Source organism: Rhinolophus sinicus, chromosome 15 (assembly GCF_057876585.1).
Source record: "Rhinolophus sinicus isolate RSI-liver-muscle chromosome 15, RSI-T2T, whole genome shotgun sequence".
NCBI classification, from domain to species: Eukaryota; Metazoa; Chordata; class Mammalia; order Chiroptera; family Rhinolophidae; genus Rhinolophus; species Rhinolophus sinicus.
The window spans coordinates 87,412,293-87,434,145 of NC_142515.1; the positions used below are offsets into that span (position 1 = coordinate 87,412,293).

A 21,853-nucleotide genomic window follows, 5' to 3' on the forward strand; every position below is an offset into this window, starting at 1 on the left:
GGCTGAATGAATAAGAAAACAAGGTCCCTACATATGCTGCTTACAACAGACTCATTTCAGATAAAAAGACACACACACACACACACACACACACACACAATGAAAGTACAGGGATAAAAAAACATATTTTGTGAAAATTGAAAAGAGCAAAAAAATAAACCTGGGTAGCAATACTTATACCAGACAAAATGAACTTTAAAATAAAGGCTATAACAAGAGACAAAGAAGAACCCAGGAATTCCACTTCTGAGTATTGTCCGAAGAAACCCAAAACACTAATTTAAAAAGACATATGCACCCACAGGTTTACTGTGGCATTATTTACAGTAGGCAAGGTATGGAAGCAACCTAAGTGTCCATCTAGATGAATGGATAAAGAAGAAGTGATACACACACACACACACACACACACACACACACACACACACACATATGCAATAGAATGTCACTCAGCCATAAAAAGGAATGAAATCTTACCATTTACAATGCATGGATGGACCTACAGGGCATTATGCTAAGTGAAATAAGTTAGACAGAGGAAGACAAATACCATATGATTTCACTTATATGTGGAATCTAAAAAACAAAATAAAGAAACAAGACAGAAACAAACTCATAGATACAGAGAACATTTTGATGGTTGCCAGATGGGAGAAGGGTTGGGGAGATGGGTGGAAAAGGGGAAGGGATTAAGAAGTACAAATGAATAGTTGCAAAATAGGCAGGGAGATATAAAGTATAACATAGGGAATATAGTCAATAATACTGTAATAACTATGTATCATGTCAGATGGATACTAGACTTAGTAGGGGATCGTGCTGTAAGTTATATACATGTCTAATTAGTATGTTGTATACCTGAAACTAACATAATATTGTATGTCAACTGTAATTGAAAACAAAAATATATTAGAACTTCTGACCTCCAAAACTGTAAGAGAATATGTTTGCATTGTATTCAACTACTAAATTTGTGGTAATTTGTTATATCAACAATAGGAGACAAATATAGTGATCCATTCAGGAATCTTGGAATTGTTTCCAGCCAAATGGTGTTGGTCCAGCCCTTACTGTTGCCACAGGAGCCTGATGGGTAACTTGAAGCTGTGATTATCCAGCTCACCAAGCCCACAAACCCACTGGCTAATGCTTTTCCTTGAGTTTCTGTGGCTGCAGCCACAGCTCTACTCTCCACGGCAGCCCCAGTATCGCCCACAACCTAAGGGCTGGGTGGTTGGTCTGTTCTAAATGTCACACTCAGAGGGAACTTATTTTGGCCTCAGGATATATTAGGTATCTCTGCTTTGTCTCCACCCAGGAGAAGTTCCTTCTCAGAGAAGTCTGTGAGTGAGAAATGAGGAAGCCATGTGATTGTGGTCACAGTGTTGAGTAAGTGGGCATGTCTTCAAATTTGTTTGGCTTCAAACTTATCTTTCCCTCTTTTCTAATTAGGAGACAAATTTGATTGTCTTTTGCTAACTTAGAAACTCTGGTGGAGCTTGGACATTATTTACTACAGCTTTTTCTCTCTAATCTAGGCAGTGGAGTGGGAGGAGCCCCTCTCAACTTAGGATCAGAGGTTTTTCTCCTTTAGGGATGGTGAATAGCTTATAAACCGCATAATGCTCCCAAGATTGACATTTTAAAGTGAAATAATTTCAAAGCAAATATATTGATGTCACATTTCTTAATGTTGAAAGATTTAATATTTTACTTTTTTCTCTTAGTTATTTCAAATACTTTAAAACATTATTCAAACAACAATGTAAATAAAAAATGGGTAGTATGAAATGATTAATGCATTGAAAAGTCATTAATTAATGTCTGTTAAGCTTTTCTTAAAAATGTATTGTATGATACATTGGAATATTATTCAGCAATAATAAAGAATGAAATCTTACCATTTGCAACACGGATGGACCCAGAAAGTATTATGTTAAGTGAAATAAGTCAGACAGAGAAAAACAAGTACTGTATGATTTCACTTATATGTAGAATCTGAAAAAATAAAACAACAAAACAGAAACAGACTCATAGATACAGAGAACAATCTGATAGTTGTCAGAAGGGAGGGTGAGGGAGATGGGCGAAAAAGTTGAAGGAGAATAAGTTCTCGTTACAAAGTAAAGTAGGTATGGGGATGTACAGAACAAAGGCTATAATCCATAATATCATAACTTTGTATGGAGACTAGATTTATGGTGGTGATCACATTGTAAGGTATATAAATATAGAAACATATGTTGTACACCTGCAACTAATATAATATTGTATGTCAACTATACTTTAATAAAAGAGTGTATTGTACTCTATTTTATAATATAAACAACTTAATATTCAGTATTTTTAAAACTTCAATTTCTTTTAATAATATCTTATAATTTTCAGTTTTTAGGTCCTTCACATCCTTTGTTAAGTTTATTCCTAGATATTTTATTCTTTTTGTTGCAGTGGCAAAAGGATATTTTTTCATTTCTTATTCCAGTTTCATTGTTGGTATGTAGGAACACTATGGATATGTGTACATTGATTTTTGTATCCTGCAACTTTACTGTATTTGTTTATTGTTTCTAATATTTTTGATGGAGTCTTTAGTGTTTCTCATAAAGAAGCATGTCATCTGCAAAAAGTGATGATTTTACTTTTTCATTTCCAATTTGGATGACTTTTATTTCTTTCTCTTGCATGATTGCTCTAAGACTTTCAAGTACTATGTTGAATAATAGTGGCGAGAGAAGACATTGTTGTCTAGTTCTTGATCTTAGAGGAAAAGCTTTCAGTTTTTCACAAGTGAGTATAATATCAGCTGAGAGTTTGTCATCCTTGTATATGGCCTTTATTATATTGAGGTACTTTCTTAAAATGACCATATTACTTAAAGCAATATACAGCTTAAATGCAATACCCATCAAAATCCCAAAGGTATTATTTAAAGAAATAGAACAAAAAAATCATCAGATTTATATGGAACAGGAAAAGACCCCAAATAACCAAATAATCCTAAGAGAAAAGAACAAAGCTAGAAGTATCACACTCCCTTTGTAGTTTGTTTATACTACAAAGTGAAAATAATCAAAACAACATGGTATTGGCAGAAAAAAGGGCACACAGACCAATGGAAAAGAACTGAGAATCCAGAAACAAACACACATATATACTCGTATGGGCAGAAAACTTTCAACAAAGTAGCCAAAAAATACAATGGAGAAAAGAAAGCCTCTTCAATAAATGGTGCTGGAAAATTGGAAAGCCATGTGCAAAAGAATGAAACTGGACTGCCATCTGTCAGTCACCATATACCAAAGCTAACTCAAAATGCACCAAAGACCTAAACAAAAGACCTGGAACAATAATTGCATACAAGAAAGCATAAGTACTAATTTTATGGGCCTTGGGTTCAGAGGGGATTTTTAAAATTTGACCTCAAAGGCAAGGGAAGAAAAAGCAAAAATAAATAAATGGAAATGTATCAAACTAAAAAGTTTCACAAAATCAAAACCACAGTGAGATACCACCTCACACCTGTTAGAATGGCTATTATCAACCAGAGAAATAATAACAAATGTTGGCTATGGAGAAAAAGGAACCCTAACACACTGTTGGTGGGGATGCAAATTGTTACAGCTGCTATGAAAAACAGTATGGAGTTTCTTCAAAATTTAAGAAAAGAATTACCACATGACCCCAAAATTCTCTGGGGTAGCTACTCCAAAAATCTGAAAACATTTATCTGTAAAGATCTAGGAGGCCTGACAATTATGTTCACGAACTCATCCTAGAACAAGTGCTACATACCTAATTACTGAATATCACTACAGTCACCTTTGAAGTACTCCCCTTGGGAAGCTATGCACCAACACCAGCCCCTAGTCCACCCTTCAAAGCACTTTTGGAACTCTTTTTCTGGAATGGCCATCAGAGCTGTCATCGTATTACCCTTGATGTCCTGAATGTTATCAAAGTGTCTTCCTTTCGATATTTCCTTTATCTTTGGGTAAAGAAAGAAGTCACTGGGGGCCAGATCAGGTGAGTAGGGAGGGTGTTCCAACACAGTTATTTGTTTACTGGCTAAAAACTCCCTCACAGACAGTGCCCTGTGAGCTGGTGCATTGTCATGATGCTCGAGCCACGAACTGGTGAAAAGTTCAGGTCATCTAACTTTTTCATGCAGCCTTTTTAGCACTTCTAAATAGTAAACTTGGTTAACTGTTTGTCCAGTTGGTATACATTCATAATGAACAATCCCTGTGATATAAAAAAAGTTAACAACATCATTGCAATGAGTTTGCTAACTTAATTGTCAGACCTCATATGTACCCTGATGTTCATTACAGCATTATTTACAGTGGCCAAGACATGAAACAACCACAGTGTCCTTCAACAGATGATTGGATTAAAGAAGATGTGGTATATATGCACAATGGAATACTACTCAGCCATAAGAAATGATGTAACACTGCCATTTGCAACAACATGGATAAATCTTGAGATTATCATGCTAACCAAAATAAGTCAGACAGGAAAAGTTGAAAACCATATGACTTCACTTATACGTGGGATATAAAACTGAAAGCAACAAATGAACAAGGCAAACAAACAAAGAAATCATAGACACAGACAAAAGTTTAGTGGTTACCAAATGGTAAGGGGGAAGGGGGGTTGTAGAAGTGGGAAAAGGGGATCAAATATATGGTGATGGAAGAAGAACTGACTCTGAGTGGTGAACACACAAATAATTTTACTAACCAATGTCATCCCTATAAATTTAATAAAAATTTAGAAAATACTACTAAAAGGGATTTGAAAAGTTTTAAGATTTAAATATATTGTTAAAGAAATGCTTGAGATGAAAAGCAGGGAAGATAAGGGAGAAGAAAAGCTATTGGCATACTATAGGAACCATCCTGCAGCATGTTTTTCTATTAAAACAGAACTTGGAAAGCATTCTAATTTAGTTTATCAAGAGCTTTCTCTTTTAGCTCTATTTATAATCACCCAAAATGAGAAGCAACCCAAATGTCCTTCAAAAGGTGAATGGTTAAACAAAATGTGAATATTACATAATATTCACATTTACAAAATGTGAATATTACATACAATGAAATATTACATAGCAATAAAAAGGAAAGAGCTATTGATACATAGAACAACATGGATGGACCTCAAAACCTTTACACTTAGAGGGAGACATGTGACTCTAACACATTGCATTATTTTATTTTTTATATGATCTCAAAAGACAATACTATAGGCAAAAGAATACAGGTTAAGGGTTGCCGGGGGTAGAAGTAAGTGTGACTATAAAGGGACAGGATGAGGGAGCATTTTGGGATAATGGAACTAATTGTCTGGACCCTGATTATGGTGGTGGTAACGCAAGTCTGGACATGTGTTAAAACTTATAGAACTATCCACGAAAAGGAAAAAATAAGTCATGAAAAAGCTCTAAAGCTTATTATTGTATGGCTGTACTATAATATGTTAATCTATTCCCCATTAATGAATGTAATTTGTTTTCAATCTTTAACTATTACATACCATGTTTCAGTAAAGAACCTTCTAAATGTATTCAAACATGGAGTTGTAAGTCTGAACAGGTACAGGAAATGGGAAGAATGGACACCTGACAGACCTTAGAGTGCTCTCTCCTGGGCTCTCAGACCTAGTAACAAAAGTTCCAAGGCAGTCCTCAAAGTTTACAGGATGAGGTTGAGCATAAGGAGTGTCATGGAGAGACAGATGAAGGGGACATGTGACATGGGACACTACTTACCTTGACAAGTATTCTCCTTTTCACTTTTGAATTTGGTGCCTCCTGAAAGGAGCTCGTACCCAGAGGTGCACTCACAGTAATGACTTCCCTCCACATTGTGACAATCTGCAAAGCTTCCGCAAGACACGTAAAAAGGTGGGCCACACTCGTTGATATCTGGAATACAATTGGGAACTGCTAGGAATGGCCATAATTCTGGTTAGGATTGGTAACAATGAGATTGAAATGATTTTATCCTTTGCATTTTCTTTCTAAACAAAATACTGTGATAGCAGGAGGAAAATGGAAAAGCAGAAAATGCAAGGAACACATAAATATGCAACCACTGAGAGTGAAGCAATTTTTAAAAGGGGGAGAATAGTATAATAAATCCATTATGTACCTATCACTAAGCTTCACCAATTATGAAGAGAGCATCATTACTTTTTCATCTATTCCCCACCTCCTGTGGGAAGAAGACCACAGCTTTGGTTTATGAAAATGGTTCTGGGACTTTAAAATATTTTGTGACTACTTTTTCATATCAAAATAATAAATAATTTTCATGCCTCTGGGATACTCCATAGTAAGGATATTTCATATTTCATCCAACTCAAGTGGACATGAATTAGAATGCTGTAGTTTGAAATTGTGGGTCCAGGTTCTTCCACTTCCTAATTCTGTGACTTTGGACAAGTCACCTCTCAGACCCCAAGTTTCCTCATTTTTGATATGGCACTGACATTGACTTTCTGAAGGGGATGCTCTGAGACTCTTAGTGGACAGTGTTTGAGAGCTTCCTGAACTTCAAATTAATCCTATTTGAATTCCAGCTGTGTGGCTAGCTGTATGAGCCTGAACATGCTACCTCCCAAAGTCTCAGTTTCCTTATCTATAAATTGGGGATAATAATAGTATCCACTCATTTGGTTATTATGTGGTTTAAAATTAATTTTAATTTCAGACATTGTGTTTTACAAATGGCAAATGGCCATCCTGGCACAAAATTACGTATGGTTATTTTCTGACGGAGGAATCAAAATTCTGGCTTAAAGGGATTTCCTTACAAACTGGTGCTACAGTTGGTAGAATATTCCAAATCTCTCATTACTGCACAGTTCTCTCCATATCCTCCTTCTTTGCCATGCTGCCTCTGTTTTTGACCAATTATCAATAACAACAAAATGTACTGACTTTTTATCAAGTGCAAGGCAGTGTCCTGTTTTACATGTATTAATTTATCTTTATATTTTTTTATTGAGATGAAATTCACATAACAAAATCAACTTTAAACTGAACAATTCAGTCATTTTTAGCACATTCATAATGTTGTGTAACCACCACTTCTATTTAGTTCCAAAACATTTTTTATCACTCCAGAAGAAAACGCTGTTAAGTAGTCATTCTGCATTCCCCTCTCCCCCACTATTTGATTTCTGTCTCTATGGATTCCATACATATATGGATATGGATATGTGTGTATATATATGTATATATATCCACATATATGTATGTATGTATATGTATATATGTATATGAAGATCTGACAATTAAGTTCACGACTCATCCTAGAAAAAGTGCTACATACCTCATTGCTGAATATCACTATGGTCATCTTCAAAGTGCTCCCCTTGGAAAGCTATGTACCCATGCTAGTGCGTAGTCCACCCTTCAAAGCAATTTTGGAACTCTTTCTGGAACAGCCATCAGAGCTGTCATCATATTACCTTTGATGTCCTGAATGTTATCAAAAAGTCTTCCTTTCCATATTTTCTTTATCTTCGGGTAAAGAAAGAAGTCATTGGGGGCCAGGTCAGGTGAGTAGGGAGGGTGTTACAATACAATTATCTGTTTGCTGGCTAAAAACTCCCTCACAGACAGTGCCATGTGAGCTAGTGCATTGTCGTGATGCAAGAGCCGTGAATTGTTGGTGAAAAGTTCAGCTCATCTAACTTTTTCACGCAGCTTTTTCAGCACTTCCAAATAGTAAACTTGGTTAACTGTTTGTTCAGTTGGTACAAATTCATAATGAGTAATCCCTGTAATATCAAAAAAGGTTAACAACATTGTTGCAAGAAGTTCACTGACTTCATTGCCAGACCTTGGTATATGTATGTATGTAGTAATTTAAAGCACAAAAGAACTTGATGAGTTGATATTATTATTATCATCTCTGATTTACAGATAAGGAAATTGAGATACAGGGAAGTGAAGCAATTTTCTTGGACTCACACAGCTGGTCAGTAATATAGCTGGAATTCAGATAGTTGACTCCAAATCCTAAGCTCTTAATTCTATGCTCCTTGGCCATGAGAACTGATTGCCTTGTTTCTTGACTCCTCTCTCCTACCCTTGGCAAGAAACTTCAATGTTGCTCAAGGGCTGAGAACTCTAGATGCCCCCAAATTTCCAATGACCCCTCTGCCATCCCTCAGCCTCTTACCTATACAGACCTCCAAGGGGTTGCTAAAGATGGTCTGTCCAGACAGAGAAGTGAATCCAGGATCACAGCGGCAGAAAGTGGCATTGATACAAAGGGCATTCCGTGGGCACCGAGCACAGGGAGCTGTGAGAAATGGACATCTGGGTTTGAACTCCCTCATAAGACACCAGCAGCCAGTTGGCAAGGGCATGGGGGGAGGAGAGGGAAGAGATGCTTGTCTTCACACAAGGAAGTTCCCTTGTTAATAGACTCTACTTTGGGGAAAGAAGCAGGGTAAATTTCTCAAAGCCTAAGAAGACCATCCCCAAGAACAAGTCCTTGTTAGTGTGAAGATCCTTTTCTCTGTCGATAATGTCATAAAAATGGCGGCGTGAGGTGAGCCTCTTGAAGTCTCCCCTGGAATTTACAACAAATTGAACACCTATAACTCCACAAAGGACTCCCTACACAGCAGACAGGCAAGACTAAGAGGTGCACTACTGAAATCACCTAAAGGTGGGCAAACTGTGCGAGCGGGGGAGGAAGGAAGGAAGAAGTGAGACTTGGCCACACAGGTGCAGGACGCAGACCTAGCTCAGTGCTCCAAGCTCACTGAATCCCAGAACTACCACAGCTGCGGGAGAGGGAAGAACTCGGACTGCTAGGGCTCTGCTTATGGCCCACAGGGCTGAGGGGGCAGCATATAACACGGCTGAATCCAATGCTTACAGCAGAGATCTCGGAGCAAAGACCAAGGGAAGAAGGCTGAAAACGGTTTAAGCCCTCACGGCGGACCACAGAACAGAAGCCTTAGGTACTGAGACTAGCCGCCCCCTCTCTCCCTCCCAGAGCTCGCCCTGCCCCAACCTGCCCAGTGCTAGAAGCCGAACAGTAGCAGTGTCAGATCAAAAGAACAGAATATTTGCAGTTTTGAGAATAGTGGTCTGCAGACATGGACTCGCAGCCCAAATAGTTCCAACAAAGGGGAAGGAGCTGTGGAAACAGGACTGGATGTGGTGGAGGTCGCCGCCATTGCTCTGGGCCACCTCTCACAACCCACCCCGCCCCTGTCCCCACCTATCTGGGCGGATCCATGCAGAAGTAAACAGAGCTGCTGAAACACATGAGCTCTGAATCTGGTGCAGGAAGAGGTTTGGAACTTCAGAAGCTCTCCACATCCCCCCATGGAGACTGCAGCCTATGACCTAGGTGAATTGTTCACAGAGGAGACGCTCACCTTTCAGGGAATCCCCAATTGTGTGAGAAGCAGGAATAGTGCAGAGAAAATATAACACTACAGTGTGAGAGAGAATAAAAAGCTGCAGTCGGAGAGAAAATAAAACATTCCACCAACACCTACTAGAAAACAAAAGAAAGACCTTTTTCTATCAACCTGTTGCAGAACCCACTCCTGTAGATGTCTAGGAAGAGAAATAATGAATCATTAATTGCCATGAATAACCAAGGCAACAAGACAGCTCAGGAAGAAAATGAAAAGTCTCCAGAAAATGAACTTAGAGACATGGAAATATGTGACTTAAATGACAGAGAATTCAAGATTGCAGTTCTGAAAAAACTCAACAAGATGCAAGAAAACACAGAAAGACAGTTGAATGAACTGAGAAACACAATCACAGAACAAAATGAACATTTTACCAAAGATTGAAAATTTAAAAAAAGAGCCAAATAGAATTTCTAGAGATTAAGAACTCAGTAAAAGAAATGAAGAATGAAATAGCCAGCTTAGGTAGTAGAGTTGACCAGATGGAGGAAAGAATCAGTGATATCTATGATAGAAACAGGGAAATGACACAGATGGAAGAAGAGAGAGAAATGAGACTTAACAGAAATGAAAGAACTCTACAAGAACTTTCTGACTTGATCTGACTTATATTACCAGAAAGAGTAATATAAGACTAATGGGCATACCCAAAGGAGAAGAGAGACAGGAATAGAGAACATATTCAAACAAATAGTCGACGAGAACTTCCCAAACTTGTGGAAAAACTGGATCCTCGAATCCAAGAAACAAATAGAATACATAATTACCTCAACCCCCACAGGCCTTCTCCAAGGCACATTGTATTGAAGCTGTCAAAAACTAACAAAAAAGGAAGAATCCTCAAGGCAGCCAGGGAAAAGAAAACAGTAACCTACAAAGGAAAGCTCATTAAATTATCATCAGATTTTTCAGCAGAAACTCTACAAGCCAGGAGCGAGTGGAATCAAATATTCAAACTATTCAAAGAGAGAAATTATGAGCCAATAATAATATGTCCAGCAAAGATATCCTTTAGATATGAAGGAGGAATAAAGACCTTTCCAGATATACAGAAGCTGAGGAAATTTTCTGCATGACCTGCACTACAAGAAATACTGAAGGAGGCTATTCCACCCTCATAAATAGGGATAATGTGTGACAACCAAAACATAAAAGGGGGGAGAGTAAAGGCCTGAACCAGAATATGTGAATGGAGAAAATAAGCATGCTGAAGAAAATGGAATACTCTAAATATCAAACTTTCTTTTACATAAACTGAATGGTAACCACTCAAAAAAAAAAAAATTCAGAACTGAAATATATAATGCAATAAAAGAAGAAACAGAGGGGAAAATCATAGAATACCACCACACAGAAATAATAGGCAACAACAAAAAGGCAAAGAAACAATGGAGACACAGTCTTACTGGAAAACCAAAGATAGAATGATAGGAATTCCTCACATATCAATAATCTCCCTAAATGTAAATGGACTGAACTCACCAATAAAAAGGCACAGAGTAGCAGATTGGATAAAAAAACAAAACCCAACCATATGCTGCCTCCAAGAGATACATCTCAGCTATAAGGACAAATATAGACTCAAAGTGAAAGGGTGGAAACAGACACTCCAAGAAAATGGCATGCAGAGAATATCAGGTGTAGCCATACTGATATCGGGTGAAACAGACTTCAGGATAAAAAATGTAACAAGAGACAAAGATGGACCTTTCATAATGATAAAGGGGACTATACACCAGGAAGACATAACAGTCATCAATATTTGTGCCCCCAATCAGGGAGCACCGAAATATACCAAGGAACTAGTAACAGAACTAAAGGGAGAAATTGACCAAAACACAATTATAGTAGGGGACCTAAACACATCATTCACAGCTATAGATAGATCATCCAAACAGAAAATAAAGAAAGAAATATTAGCCCTGAATGACACATTATATGAAATGGACATAGTTGACATTTATACAACACTTCATCCTAGAACATCAGACTATACATTCTTTTCTAGTGCATGTGGAATATTCTCAAGGATAGACCACATATTGGGACATAAAACTAGCCTCAGCAAATTTAAGAAGATTGAAATCATACCAAGCATATTATCTGATCACAAGTCTTTGAAATTGGATATCAATTGCATAAATAAAGCAGAAAAAACCACAAATATGTGGAGATTAAACAACATACTTTTGAAAAGAGACTGGGTCAAAGAAGAAATTGGGGGAGAGAAAAAAAAGATACATAGAAACAAATGAGAATGAAAATACATCCTACCAAGATTTTTGAGATGCAGCGAAGGCAGTTTTAAGAAGGAAATTTATATCATTTCAGGACTATCTCAAGAAATAAGAATAATCCCAGATAAACCACCTCACATTACACCTTAAAGAACTAGAAAAAGAAGAACAAATGAAACCCAAGGTCAGCAGAAGAAAGGAAATAATACAAATCAGAGCAGAACTAAATGATATAGAGAACAAAACGACAATAGAAAAATGTTAATATGACAAAAATGTGTTTTTTTGAAAAGATTAATAAAATTGACAAACCCTTGGCTAGACTCACTAAGATAAAAAGAGAAAAGACACTTATAAGCAAAATCAGAAATGAAAGAAGGGAAGGTATCACGGACACCACAGAAATACAAAGGATCGTCCAAGAATACTATGAAGGACTATATGCCACCAAATTCAATAACCTAGGAGAAATGGACAAGTTCTTAGAAACATTTAGCCATCCTCGACTGAATGACGAAGAAATCGAAAAAAAAAGATGATATAGGAACATTTGTGACAACATGGATGGATCTTGAGAGAGTAATGCTGAGCGAAACAAGTCAGACAGAAAAAGCAGAGAACCATGTGATTTCACTGATATGTGGTATATAAACCAAAAACAACAAAAGAACAAGACGAACAAATGAGAAACAGAAACTCATAGACACAGACAATAGTTTAGTGGTTGCCAGAGGGTAAGGGGGGCGGGGGGTGGGGGGTGGGAGATGAGGGTAAGGGGGATCAAATATATGGTGATGGAAGGAGAACTGACTCTGGGTGGTGAACACACAATGGGATTTATAGATGATGTAATACAGAATTGTACACCTGAAATCTATGTAATTTTACTAACAATTGTCACCCCAATAAATTTAATTAAAAAAAAGAAAAAAAAAAAAAAGAAAATCTAAACAGATGGATCACCAGTAACGAAATTGAATCAGTCATCCAAAACCTTCCCAAAAGCAAAAGTCCGGGACCAGATCTCTGCACTAGTGAATTCTACCAAATCTTCAAAGAGGATCTAATACATGTCCTACTCAAACTCTTCCAAAAAATTGAAGAAGAGACAATACTCTCTAACTCATTTTATGAGGCCAATATTACCCTGATTCCAAAACCTGGTGAGGATAACACAAAAAAAGAAAACTACAGATTAATATCTCTAAGGAATACAGATGCAAAAATCCTAAACAAAATTCTAGCAAATCAAATGGAACAATGCATTAAAAAGATTATTCATCATGACCAAGTGGGGTTCATCCCAGGGGCACAAGGATGGTTCAACATACGCAAATCCATCAATGTGATATACCACATAAACAAAATAAAGGACAAAAATTATATGATTACATTAATAGATGCAGAAAAAGCATTTGACAAGATACAACATTCATTTATGATTAAAACACTTAATAAAATAGGTAGAGAAGGAAAATACCCTAACATAATAAAGGCCATATATGACAAACTCTCAGCTAATCTCATAATTAATGGTGAAAAACTGAAGCCCTTTGCTCTACGTTCAGGAACACGACAGGGCTGTCCCCAATCACCTCTGCTTTTCAACATGGTGTTGGAAGTCCTCGCCAGAGCAATCAGGCAAGAGGAAGAAATAGAAGGCATCCAAATTGGGAACGAAGAAGTTAAATTATCACTCTTTGCAGATGACAGGATGCTTGCTATACATAGAAAAACCTAAAGACTCCACCAAAAACCTAACAGAAACAATAAACAAATACAGTAAAGTTGCCGGCTACAAAATCAATGTACAAAAGTCCATTGCATTCCTATATACAACGAAATCTCAGAAAAAGAAATAAAAAGAACAATTCCTTTTGCAATTGCAACAAAAAGAATAAATTACCTAGGAGTAAACTTAACCAAGGATGTGAAGGACCTATATGCTGAAAACTATAAGACATTTTTAAAAGAAATTGAAGAAGACACAAAGAAATGGAAATACATTCCGTGCTCATGGATTGGAAGAATCAACATAGTTAAAATGGCCATATTACCCAAAGCAATATACAGATTTAATGCAATCCCCATCAAAATCCCAATGGCATTTTTAAAGAAATAGAACAAAAAGTCATTAGATTTGTTTGGAACCACAAAAGACCCCGAATAGCCAAAGTAATCATAAGAAAAATGAACAATGCTGGAGGTATCACACTCCCTGACTTTAGCTTGTACTACAGGGCAACAATAATCAAAACAATATGGTATTGGCAGAAAAACAGACACACAGACCAATGGAATAGAATTGAGAACCCAGAAATAAACCCACATAAATATGGACAGATAATTTTTGACAAAGAAGCCAAAAACATACAATGGAGAAAAGACAGCCTCTTCAATAAAGGGTGCTGGGAGAATAGGAAAGCCACGTGCAAAAGAATGAAACTGGACTGCTATCTGTCACCATGTACCAAAATTAATTCAAAATGGATCAAAGACCTAAGCATAAGACCTGAAACAATACACTGCATACACGAAAACTTAGGTACTAAACTTATGGACCTTGGGTTCAAAGAGCATTTTATGAATTTGACGCCAAAGGCAAGGGAAGTAAAAGCTAAAATGAATGAATAGGACTATATGAAACTTAAAAGCTTCTGCACAGCAAAAGAAACCATCGGCAAAACGAGGCGACCAACTGAATGGGAGGAAATTTTTCCAAACAGTGCCTCCGATAAGGGGCTAATAGCCAAAATATATAAGGAATTCATACAACTCAACAACAAAAAAACAAACAGCCCAATCGAAAAATGGGCAGAGGACTTGAAGAGACATTTCTCCAAAAAGGATATACAGATGGCAAATAGACATATGAAAAAATGCTCAACATCACTAATTGTCAGAGAAATGCAAATAAAACCCACAATGAGATATCACCTCACCCCAGTCAGAATGGCTATCATCAACAAGACAAATAGTAACAAGTGTTGGAGAGGCTGTGGAGACAAAGGCACCGTCATACAATATTGATGAGAATGCAGATTGGTGCAGCCGTATGGAAGGCAGTGTGGAGGTTCCTCAAAAAATTACGAATAGAATTACCATATGACCCAGCAATCCTTCTCCTGGGTATCTACGCAAAAAAGTCTGAAAACATTTATCCATAAAGCCATGTGTGCTCCAACGTTCATTGCAGCTTTATTTACTGCAATGTAAATAAAGCCAAGACATGGAAACAACCAAAATGTCCTTCGATAGATGAATGGATAAAGAAGTTGTGGTATATATACACAATGGAATACTATTCGGCGGTTAGAAAAGATGAAATAGTACCATTTGTGACAATATGGATGGATCTTGAGATTATAATGCTAAGCGAAGTAAGTCTGACAGAAAAAGTAGAGAACCATATGATTTCACTGATATGTGGTATATGAAACTGAAAACAACAAAAGAACAAGAGAAACAAATGAAGGAACAAAAACTCATAGACGTAGACAATAGTTTAGGTGTTACTAGAGAGTAAGGGGGAATAGGGGCTCTAGAAGAGGGTAAACGGGGTCTCATATATGGTGATGGAAGGAGAACTGACTCTGGATGGTGAACACACAATGTGATATATAGGTTATGTATTAAAGTTACACCTGACATCGATGTAACTTTACTAACAATTGTCACCCCAATAAACTTTAATTAAAGTAAAAAATCCTCTCCTTGGCTCAGGTGATGGGTGGGGTTTCGTTGAACATACTCACCTCCAGGTTTCTGGGCAATAGCTCCCAAAGATATTAGCAGGACCCAGAGCCCTAAAACAGAGAGAGAGGAGGTGAATATGGCTGAGGAATGAGATCCAAAGCACCCACAGAAATAGCTTCTACCATATGGTTAAGTGGACTTTCCCCTTCTACCATCTGGTTAAGTGGCCCCATGGCTCTTAGCAGCATCCCAGTATTTTCCTTTAGGGAGGCTCCTAGACTATCCCACAGGACCTTTTATCTTCCAGAAGCCTCCCAAAGTATTGATAACAGTAGGCTTTTAGTATGGGGATCAAAATCTACACAGACAGAAAATAACATGCACACATATTAGATCGTCTATTCCCATCCATTTTACAACATGCATCTTATGACAAAACTCTACGGACCTGGCCATCTTTATTCAGATACTAATACTAGTTCTTTATCGTTCAGGATCATTCTTCTTTTAAGTGGCTTAAATCAATTTTCACTTCCAGGCTGGCCTGAGATTACACCACTGGTCTTAGGGTTGTACAGAATTAATTTTGAATTTGAGTTCTGCCACTCATCAGTTCTGTCATTTTGTGCAATCTGATCTTTATTTTTCAACATTTTTACTGTTTACTGGGAAATTACAAACATACCAAAAAGTAGAAAAACAGTCAACTGAACCTCTGTGCATCAATCATCCTGCTACAATAATCATAAACGTATGGCCACTTTTATTTCATCTACACCTCTACTCATTCCCCTGCCCCCACTGAATTATTTGGAGACAAATTACAGGCCTTATATTATTTCTCAGGATATATTCAAAGAATAAAAAAATGCATAGGTAATAACAAAAATGTATAGATAATATATTGAGAAATCCCAAGATAAGCCCCCATTTTCCCCTGGCTTCAAGTTCAAAACACTTTCTTCTTCGAAATGTTAGTAGAACTAAACAAAAGCCCTTTTTTGTTACTGTCCTTCTGAGGAGGAGTACAAGAGCAAGTTAGGGTTCAAGCAGAGGACACAGACATTTCTCCAAATGGATAGAGAATACTAACATGGTTTTAATTAAGATACTCTCAATTATACTTACCTGGATAAAATGCAAAATATTTGCTCTCCATTGTGCAGAAACACGAAGACTGAGCACTAGCGGAATTTTGTCTTGATCTGAGAACCAATAATATTTCCTGTTGAAGAAAGTAACTAGTGCCCTAGAAGAACTGACTTGGAAAAGAGCTGGCCAGATGCTTCCTTCCTCTTCCCTCACCCAATTTACTCTTATCAGATCTCTCTGTTCTGCTTTTCGTCTTTTGCTAGCATTACTACTGTTTGGACTGCCCACTTCCTTGTTGATGTTTCTTAATTCCCGATGATGAAAGACTGATGCTGACTCTATTTAGAGGGTCTTTCTAAAATAGTAAATATGCTGGTCCCTAGCCAAGGATACAGTCCAGTACTGTTTGAGCAACAGTAAGACTATGACCTAGCTAATATTCAGAGTGCCTTCTATTAATATATCCTGGGTCTTGAGATATGTTGCTCTCTTTCATTCTTGCTTTTCCCTATTGCTTTCACTCTAGTGATGCCAATCAAATATGAATGTGTTGAGATAGGAAGATGAGAGAATTTACAGTTATTAGTTTTATCGTATCAGGCACATCCCTTAAGATTTTTGTAAGACAAAAATAGTTATTCTCACCAGGGTGTTGGGAGAATTCAATGAGATAAAACAGGTAAAGCACCTGACACATTACATGGTCTACTAGAAATACCTAAAAATTAATATACTTCATACCCTCATTTGTGAAAAGCAATTAATCATGCATATTTAGTTATCTCTATTATTCCACCAACATTATATTACCTTACGAGGTTGGACAATTAAGTTCACAAACTCATCCTAGGAAAAGTTCTACACACCTCATTGCTGAATATCACTATGGTCACCTTCAAAGCAGTCACCTTGGAAAGCTATGCACCAATGCCAGCACCTAGTCCATCCTTCCTTCAAAGCAATTTTGGAACTCTTTCTGGAATGGCCATCAGAGCTGTTATATTGCCCTTGATGTCCTGAATGTCATCAAAATGTCTTCCCTTATCTTTGGGTAAAGAAAGAAGTCATTGGGGGCCAGATAAGGTAGTAGGGAGGGTCTTCCAATACAGTTATTTGTTTACTGGCTAAAAACTCCCTCATAGACAGTGCCATATGAGCTGGTGCATTGTTGTGATGCAAGAGCCATAAATTGTTGGCGAAAAGTTCAGGTATTCTAATTTTTTCATGCAGCCTTTCAGCATTTCCAAATAGTAAACTTGGTTAACTGTTTGTCCAGTTGATACAAATTCATAATGAATAATCCCTGTGAGGGGCCCGGCCTGGTGGCTCAGGTGGTTAGAGCTCGATGCTCTTAACTCCGAAGGCTGCCTGTTCGATTCCCACATGGGCCAGTGGACTCTCAACCGCCAGATTGCCAGTTCAATTCCTCGAGTCCTGCAAGGGATGGTGGGCTGCGCCCCCTGCAACTAGCAAAGGCAACTGGACCTGGAGCTGAGCTGCGCCCTCCACAACTAAGACTGAAAAGACAACAACTTGAAGCTGAACGGCACCCTCCACAACTAAGATCGAAAGGACAACAACTTGACTTGGAAAAAAGTCCTGGAAGTACACACTGTTCCCCAATAAAGTCCTGTTCCCCTTCCCCAATAAAATCTTAAAAAAAAATAATCCCTGTGATATCAAAAAAGGTTAGCAACATCATTGCAACAAGGTCTTGAACTTAATTGTCAGAACTTGCATATTAATTTTTGCTTTTAATTTTCTTAAGTTCCTTAAAATTATTTGATTGTCTCCATATCATAATCTCAAGATAAACAAGGCTAGTATTGCTATCACACTTAAAAGACTTAAAAGTTTTATACCTTATTTTTATTTTGAATTGACAAATTATACAACTACACATATGACTGTTAAAATTGTTTCTCATAATTATAGGCTAATATCCCTGATGAATTTAGACAGAAAAATTCTCAATAAAATACTAGCAAACCAATTCAGCAACACATTAAAAAGATCATTCACCAGGACCAAATGGGATTTATCCTTGCGATGCAAGAATGGTTCAGCATATGCAAATCAATCAATAGGATACATCTCATTAATAAAATGAATTAAAAAAATCATGTGATCATTTCAATAGATGCAGAAAAAAAAATCTGCAGCTGTTTTACATATATTCATGGTAAAAAATAAACTCTTAAAAGTTCAACATAGAAGGAAAATATCTCAACACAATAAAATCTGTATATGACAAGCCCACAACCGACATCATACTCAATGATAAAAGGTTGAGAGCTTTTTCTTTAAGATTAGGAATAAGACAAGGATGCCTCCTCTTACCACTTTTATTTAACACAGTCCTGGAGGAACTAGCAACAGAAGTTAGGCAAGAAAAAGAAATAAAATCTACCCCCCAAATTTGAAAACATTTATCCGTAAAGATATATGTACCTCTATGTTCATTGCAGTATTATTTATGGTGGCCAAGACATGGAAACAACCGAAGTGTCCTTCAATAAATGATTGGGTAAAGAAAATGTGGTACACATATGCAATGGAATATTGCTCAGCCATAAGAAAAGATGAAATACTGCTATTTTGACAATATGGATGGATCCTGAGATTATCATGCTAAGTGAAATAAGTCAGACAGAAAAAGTCAAGAACCATATGACTTCACTCATATGTGGGATATAAAACTGAGAGCAACAAATGAACAAGACAAGCAAACGAAAAAAATCATAGATACAGACAACAATTTAGTGGTTACCAGAGAGTAAGGGGGGAGCGGGGATTGTAGAAGAGGGAAAAGGGGGTCAAATACATGGTGATGGAAGGAGAACTGACCCTGGGTGGTGAACACACAATGCAATATAAAGATGATGTATTATAGAAATGTACACTTGAAACCCATATAATTTACTAAAGAATATCACCCTAATAAATTTAATAAAACATACCTCAAAAATAAATAAAAATAAAACATTTTGAAGTGTACAATTCTTTGGCATTAAGTACTTTCTCACTGTTATACAATCATCACCTCTATCCATCTCCAGAACTTTTTTGTCATCCCAAACTAAAACTTTGTACTCATTAAACACTAACTCTCCATCCCCTTTTCCCGCAGAGCCTGGAAACCACCTTCTGCGTCTATGAATCTGAGTACTCTAGGTACCTCATATAAATGTCAATTGTATAATATTTCTCCTTTTGTATCTGGCTTATTTTACTTAGCATTAATATTTGCAAGTTTCATCCATGTTGTAGCATGTGTCAGAATTACATTCCTTTTAAAGGCTGAATAATATTCCACTGTATATACTCACTGCATCTTGTTTGTCCATGCATTTGTTGATGGACATTTGGGTTGTTTCCACATTTTGACTATTGTAAATAATGCTGTTATGAAAATCGGTGTACAGATATCTGTTTCTCTCACTGCTTTCAATTCTTTGGGGCATGTAACTAGAAGTGAAACTACTGGATCATATGATAACTCTATTTTAAGTTTTTTAGGAATTGTTGCACTATTTCCTATAGCAACTGTGTCATTTTCCATTCTCATCAGCAAAACTCCAGGGTTCTAATTTTATCACAATCTTGCCAACACTTATTTTATGTTTCAGTTTTTTATTTATTTTTAAAATAATTTTTTATTTTACAATTACAGTTGACATACAATATCATATTAGTTTCAGGTGTACAACATAATGATTGGACATTTATATAACTTATAAAGTGTTCACCCTAATAAGTCTAGTGCACATTGGACACCATACATAGTTATTAAAATATTATTCGGTTTATCCCCTGTGTTGTACTTTATATCCCCATGACTGTTTTTATACCAGGACATTTGCATATCTTAATCCCTTCCCCTTTTTCACCATCCTGTTAACTCTCCTCCAATCTGGCAGTCATTAAATGTTCTCTGTATCTATGAGTTTGTTTCTGTTTTGTTTGTTTGTTTATTTTGTTTTTTAGATTCCATATATAAGTGAAATCATATGGTATTTGTCTTTCTCCGTCTGACTTATTTCACTTAGCTTACTACCCTCTAGGTCCATCGATGTTGTTGCAAATGGAAAGGTTTCATTCTTTTTATGCTGAGTAATACTTGTGTATCATTGTATATATGTACCACTTCTTTATCCATTCATATATAGATGAATGCTGAGGTTGTTTCCATATCTGGGCCATTGTAAATAATGCTGCAATGAACATATAGATGCATATGTCCTTTTGAATTAGTTTTTTGGGTTTCTCTGGATAAATACCCAGAAGTGGAATTGCTGGGTTCTTCTTTGTCTCCTGTTATAGCCTTTGTTTTAAAGTCTATCTTGTTTAATATAAGTATTGCTACCCCAACTTTTTGTTTGTTTCCATTTGCATGAAATATCTTTTTCCATCTCCTTTGTGTGCCCTTTAATCTGAAGTGGGTCTCTTGTAGCTAGCATATGTAAGGGTCTTGTTTTCTTACCCATTCAGCCACCCTATGTCTTTTTATTGGACTATTTAATCTATTTACATTTAAAGTAATTATTGATAGATATGTAGTTATTGCCATTTTGTTTTTCATATTTTTATCTTTTCTCCTCCTCCTCCTCTTCTTCTCCTTCTTCTTCTTTTCCTGAGATTATCATGAGATTATCCTGAGAGTCTGAGATTATCATCATCATCATCATCTTCTTCTTCTTCTCCTTCTTTGTCTTCTTTTTTTTTCCCCCCACTTTTTTTTTAAAATTAGTTTCAGGTGCACAAGACAAAGCAAAACTTAGATGTTTATCATTTATACCCCTCACACTGTGTGAACCCCCCTCCTCTTTTTCTTCATCTTCAAGAAGTCCCTTTAACATTTCTTGTAATACTGGTTTGGTGGTGATAAACTTCTATAGTTTTTTCTTGTCTGGAAAGCCCTTTATTTCTCCTTCTATTCTAAATGATAGCTTTGAGGGGTAGAGTAATCTTGTTTGTAGGTCCTTGCTTTTCGTCACTTTGAATATTTCCTGCCAATTCCATCTGGCCTGCAAAGTTTCTGTTGAAAAATCAGCTGACAGTCTTATGGAAGCTCCCTTGTAGGTAACTTCCTTTTCTCTTGCTGCATTTCAGATTCTCTCTTTGTCTTTGACCTCTGGAATTTTAATTATGATGTGGATCGGTGTGGGCTTTTTGGGTTCATCTTGTTTGGGAGTCTCTGTGCTTCCTGGATTTGTATGTCTATTTCCTTCTTCAGGTTAGAGAAGTTTTCCATCATTATTTCTTCAAATAAGTTTTCAATTCCTTGCTCTCTCTCTTCTCCTTCTGGTAACCCTATGATGCAAATATTTGTATGCTTGATGTTGTCCCAGAGGCCCTTTAAACAATCCTCA

The 21,853-nt window shown here is 36.8% G+C and overlaps 1 protein-coding gene across 1 annotated transcript in view; it reads right to left on the reverse strand.

Annotated features, from left to right (window-relative positions):
- The window catches only part of LOC109439420 (adhesion G protein-coupled receptor E2-like), a 42,046-nt gene extending 25,358 nt beyond the window's left edge, over nucleotides 1-16,688 (reverse strand). The window contains exons 1-4 of the mRNA XM_019719726.3: nucleotides 16,518-16,688; nucleotides 15,449-15,499; nucleotides 8,196-8,318; nucleotides 5,774-5,929 (exon numbers count right to left, since the gene is read on the reverse strand). Coding sequence (XP_019575285.3) covers nucleotides 5,774-5,929; nucleotides 8,196-8,318; nucleotides 15,449-15,499; nucleotides 16,518-16,548 — 361 coding nt within the window. The 5' untranslated portion in view covers nucleotides 16,549-16,688. The remainder of the gene's footprint in view (nucleotides 1-5,773; nucleotides 5,930-8,195; nucleotides 8,319-15,448; nucleotides 15,500-16,517) is intronic.
- Nucleotides 16,689-21,853: the final 5,165 nt, after the last annotated feature.